Source organism: Plasmopara halstedii (assembly GCF_900000015.1).
Source record: "Plasmopara halstedii genome assembly, contig: Scaffold_2592, whole genome shotgun sequence".
In the NCBI taxonomy this organism is placed as follows: Eukaryota; Oomycota; class Peronosporomycetes; order Peronosporales; family Peronosporaceae; genus Plasmopara; species Plasmopara halstedii.
In genome coordinates this window covers 132,335-137,407 of record NW_020189499.1, presented here as the reverse complement: position 1 = coordinate 137,407, position 5,073 = coordinate 132,335, and the positions used below count along the sequence as shown (strand labels likewise).

General features: G+C 46.0%; 3 protein-coding genes across 3 annotated transcripts in view; 1 reads left to right on the top strand and 2 right to left on the bottom strand.

Annotated features, from left to right (window-relative positions):
• Positions 1 to 948, bottom strand: part of PHALS_04319 (transcription elongation factor) — a gene marked incomplete at both ends in the record, with an annotated part of 978 nt that extends 30 nt beyond the window's left edge. Inside the window, one exon of the mRNA XM_024718413.1 lies at positions 1 to 948. This exon is cut by the window's left edge and continues 30 nt beyond it. Coding sequence (XP_024583814.1) covers positions 1 to 948 — 948 coding nt within the window.
• Positions 949 to 1,138: 190 nt separating this feature from the next.
• On the top strand, positions 1,139 to 3,113 carry PHALS_04318 (fbox domain containing protein; the record flags this gene model as incomplete). Its single annotated transcript, XM_024718411.1, has 6 exons — positions 1,139 to 1,259; positions 1,368 to 1,512; positions 1,582 to 1,831; positions 1,909 to 2,491; positions 2,580 to 2,884; positions 2,952 to 3,113. The coding sequence occupies 6 exons, from the start codon at positions 1,139 to 1,141 to the stop codon at positions 3,111 to 3,113; spliced, it is 1,566 nt and encodes a 521-aa protein (XP_024583813.1).
• On the bottom strand, positions 3,114 to 3,757 carry PHALS_15003 (uncharacterized protein). Its single transcript, XM_024718410.2, has one exon. It carries the CDS (start codon positions 3,543 to 3,545, stop codon positions 3,237 to 3,239), a length of 309 nt encoding a protein of 102 aa, XP_024583812.1. The 5' UTR covers positions 3,546 to 3,757; the 3' UTR covers positions 3,114 to 3,236.
• Between the last annotated feature and the right edge of the window lie 1,316 nt (positions 3,758 to 5,073).

Sequence of the window (5,073 nt, the reverse complement as noted above, 5' to 3'; positions counted from 1 at the left end):
CGTTTTAAAAAGCTTTTGTGGCGGTCGTTGGCCTTTTTTGTACCTGATTTGCTCGCCTCCACCCAGTACAATAGGATCGAGACGCGGGATCATTTTTACGACAGCACGCGCTCCGTTATCAAGAATTTCAATCACCTTACAAAGGTCTCCTTTGTACAATCCTGAGCGCTTCATTCGAGCCCATGCGCCAGCAACCAGCGGCTTTCTCCGTGTCTGAACGTTTAAAACCGACGTCATTTCATGAATCGGCACTAGCTTCATTGACCACTGCTGTACGTCGCGCAGACCATTCAGACAATCTTTAGCATGCGGTTCTCGCTCCGCCTCCACGTAAATAAAGCCCTTCGAGCTGGATGCCACCACAGACTTGACCATGAGAGGCTCGCCACGACGCGAGAATTCAATAAATTTATTCATGAGCGCTACCACAAGAGGTTGCTCGCGGCCAGGCTTGCACTTAAACACCCACATACGTGGATCTTGAATGGACGGCAGAAGCGACTGCTGCGCCACTTCACTCTGAATAACATCGCCACCCTCTTCATCACCGTCATATTGTTTGCGACTTTGCTGGTGGCGCTTCTTAATGCGGTTGACAATAGCCTCAGCACTCTCTGACTCATCGAACTGCGCGCGATCCTGAGGCTCGTAGCGGTAAGCGTGGCCAGCCTCAACTTCCTCGGCCATCTGGCGTTCCGAGCGGTAAAAGTCATCGTCGTCATCTTCTTCTTCTTCTTCATCTTCATCCACGTCAGCTTCCTCCTCAATAAACTTGTTCACGGGCTTTCGGCGCTTCTTAGGCTTCGGCTTGCTACCTAAGACCTTGCGCTTCTTTACGGGCGCCTCCTCTTCATCGTCTTCATCATCTTCTTCCTCTGGAATCTCGTCTTCCGATATATCTTCATCTTCAGACAAATTTCGATCCAGTTCCTCTTCGCTTGATGACATCGTGGTAGCCTGTGTCGTTTTTCCTGCGTACCTGGACCTCTTATTATTGATACAACTATAGTAGCTTTTGCAAATTTAGAGATATATGCTAGCTTTACTGGCATGTCACTAGTTCATGTACATCCATTACTCGGCAAAAAATTAGCCACTTCCTCCCCCTTACCTTCCGGGAATTAGGAGAGAAGTGACGATGACCGACCAAGCCAATATCAAAGTTCTGACGCCCAGTTCTATGAACGTGCTGTTGGGAAATCCAACACTACTGGCGCGTCTAGTAGCCTTTGTGGGGTCTGTAGATACGCGACTGCTCGGTGCGTAGTAATATATCATCAAAAATGGATACTCAACAATGCTGGAAAGGAAAGCTTGCGCATTGACAGTAAGTATTCCTCGCGCATGTTCTCTGTTGATTGGTATAGTATGCTTGAATCGAAATTGGGCAAGGGAAATGATGAAGCCATCAGTCTGGGAAATATCAGCTGAAGTTCCTTACGAACCGCTTCTGATTAACTGTTTCCGTCGTGCTGCAAACTACTGTTATCGAGAGGTGGACGCACCTTCGCCGTAAGATATTTTTTTTCTTCATCATTTGATGGCAAACTATTGAAATGAAAGACGTAAATATTGATGCAGCAATGTGAATCGGCGAGGGTCGCCTCCTGCAATTCGAGCTTGTTTACTGAATGAACGCACGTCGATGCGGGAGTACGTACATGACTTAAAGTATATGACAGCGGAGAACGAGTGGTTTGATAGGCCTCCGCGGACATTTAATCTAGAGGAGGTACTGGAATTAAAGAACGAGGCGCATAGAAGTTTTTCCAAAGCATTTGAAAACCCAGTGCTGCTAAACAACCGATACGTTCGAAGCCAAGAGGCACGAGTAAGTCACTAGGTGTGTTGCACGATGTAGTAGATGAGGTTTGATTTCATAAAATTCGATTTCACTTCTGCCTGTAGTTAGTTTCGGGTGCAATTGACGATGAACGTGCAACCTTTTACTCGTGGTCGCTGGAGAAACAGCGTCTTCGCGCTTCGATGACACAACCAAATGCCACGTGCTACGATGTCTGTGATGAAGCCTTAGCTGTTGGCTGTACAGACGGTGTGGTCAAAATTTGGAGCTTTTCGTCCCTGGAAAGTCGCAATCTTGATACAACAACTATAACGAACGCTCCACCAACAACATCGATATCCCATCGTTCCAGCCTCGGAATGGTTCCCTTTATTCGAACGCGGGCGAAGGATAAAGTAGTCAACGTTCGAATCGACCACAACGAGGGAACATTCTTGCATCTGGCGACGTCGACAGAGAAAGGAGAGGCAAATGTTTGGGATGTTGCGAAAGGAGAAATTATCATGTCAATCCCATCTAGTAAAATTCACAAATCAATGCTGCCACGTTCGCAGAGAGAGGCATGCCCTCAAATTACGAGCATGATGCTGCTGCGTAATACTCTCGTTTGTGGTACATCATGTGGTCTTATCCGGGTTTTTGATATGCGTAGCAGTCGACTCACACACCGACTTGCTGGCCACCCAGGTATGTAGTCGTCAAGCGTTTTTTTATTTTCGCCATTGCTTAAAAATTATAAAAAAATTTGCGCTGCTGAATATACTTCAATAATTAGGCGCTGTCGTCAACGCAGATACTAAAGGAAGAGTTTTATGGTCTGCTGGCAATGAGGGCACTGTCCGCTGGTGGGGGGGGAAGTGCGCGAAAATCTTGACGAAGTCAGCCTTGTGTGAAGGAACCATCTCGGCGCTCGAGATGGATGAGACTGTGGTTGTTGCAGGTTACACAGAGCAGGGCATGGAAGCCTGGGATGTTAGAACTCAACAATCCTTGTGTACATTTAGCAATCACGAGCACGGCGGTGTTAAGGCGCTTCAATTTGATAACCGTAAGCTAGTTAGTGTGTCATCAACCGGCAAGGTGAGGTGCATGACGACGGTGCTTTGCTTCATTTCAAATACTAATTTCTGTTTTTGTGATTGTGTAGGCAGCTCTTTGGAGATGGTATGAGCCTAACCCGGTACGATGGTTCGGACCCACATCTGCCACCTCACGATTTATCTCGGCCAAATTTAACGATCGGCATCTTGTTTTTGGGACCGATTGTGGCGAGCTTGTGGATTACGATCGGCTTACCACGATTTTGTAAATAAATGCGCTTTGTTGTTCTGCGCTCGTAATGAGGAGAATTTGATTAAGATTAGAAGAGGAACTCCTCGACCTACGCGTAAAAAGTATATAATATTAGTCTTGTTTGCCTACCATGTATAGGCTAAATGATACGCGGCGAGCTGCGCAAAGTCTTCTTTACATACACGATGCTATCTTTCAGCTCTTCATTCTGTTTGCCTGGTCGAGCCGCGACGGCAACACGCGACGGCTTTCCCGTCAATTGAGTATTTCCAGTCCCATTCTTGTCAGTAATCAGTGCAGGTTTTGTTAGAAGTCGCGAGCAATGCATAAAAGAACTCGCCCCCCTCGCAGGGTCAGAAACACAAATAATGATTCCTGCCCCCGTATTGAGCAGTGCTGTAGGCTCTCGCACAGGATATGGCCCCTTCGAGCTGAATGAAACTACCATTTTCGTCGACAAATTGCCTTTTTTGCTAAACCAGCGAAGGAGCAGAGACAGTGCAAATTGTGAACTAACGATTGCGAAATCGTTAAAGGTCAGAACGTCTTCAAGCAATTGTCACAACAGTGAAGCAACATAAGGGGGGACGAACCCCGTTACCTAACTCACTGCTGAAAAATGTAACACAATCGAAGTAGTCCAACTTCGCCCGAAAGTAACAGTGCCTGCTCTACGGGCGTTATAAGCATTGACAGTCGTTTCCTCAACACGCGCACAAGAGCCGTAAAAGCGCGGCATCTGAGTTGACAATCTACGAGCTATGCTTGGTAAGGGAGCCGAAATGTTTCCCGCTCTAAATTGTTGCAGTGACTCTCAAGGTCCCAATACCCGATATTCATCCCTTACCAAAGAGACAAACCAAAGTTCGCTCTCCGAAAATGAGGTGCTCTCTACCTCTATCTCTCCTCTGCACGAGTTTTGCGTCTATGCCCATTTCTTGCGGCGGAAGTTGATATAAATTTCCGTCGAGGGACCCACGATGTCATTTATCCCTTATTAACTAGCTGGCCTGGCCGGGTAGCCAAGCTCGCCCGTAAAACAGCGCGATAATTATCGCGACTTTAGCAGAGTCGTAATTATGTATTCCATATTTCAGCCACTATTCACTCACTGTGAGTGCAAAGAAGCACTTGGAGAAACCTCAAGCATTATGTCATATAGAAACATTTATCAGCAGGAGCATTGCCTGCATCCAGTTTAGTAACGATTAAACAGATCTATAATCTCCCCAGAGGACGTACCTTTGGGCGAAAGTCACGATCAGTATCGTACTAATTTAGCATACTGGGTGGTTAAAACACATTGCTAACAGCTTTACACTCAGACTTTAGTTAAGCAGACGTCAGACTAGAAGGTCGTTTATTGCTTTATTTTACCAACTACAAACGACGACCTGGATGTTCAGGTGAAAGCTAACCACGTCACGCTCTTTGTAACGGGGTTACAAATTAATAAATATTATTTAGTATAATTAGGAAATCTAAACCTTTAACATTAGGATACAGATATAAATAAATATCAGTTTCGATTTTGAACACTTCTGTTCACTTGTTTGCCTTTGTCAAGGCTTTTAGTATTTTTAGAGACAGCGAATTGCTATCCGCTGCACTAGTACTGGGTTCTAGTAAAGAACGTAAGGTCAGTGACCCAAAGACGCTTCCTCAAGCGCAAAGCTACGACAGTCCCGCTGCACTCTTGCTGTCAACAGCAAACTTTTCCATAAGCCTGCTGATACAACTATCGGACAGATTTCGAATATGATTCAATACTATGCTCCAAGTGACCACGCAGGGCAATCACGACTCTATTACCAAAAGAAAAACAGAGGGCGGCGCATATCTCAAGCCTCCGTTCAGTTTTATGACTCCCGATGGAGTCTAAATGCCATTTAGAGTGCCACAGGGAGCAACCGATTCGGCGCTTCATTTCCAGAATCAAATGCGAACCATCTACAAGCCGCTGCTTTACATAGGGT

What these genes read in the sequence shown, in the direction of transcription:
- PHALS_15003 (XM_024718410.2), bottom strand. Translation starts at nt 3,545, where the DNA reads ATGGTAGTTTCATTCAGCTCGAAGGGGCCATATCCTGTGCGAGAGCCT.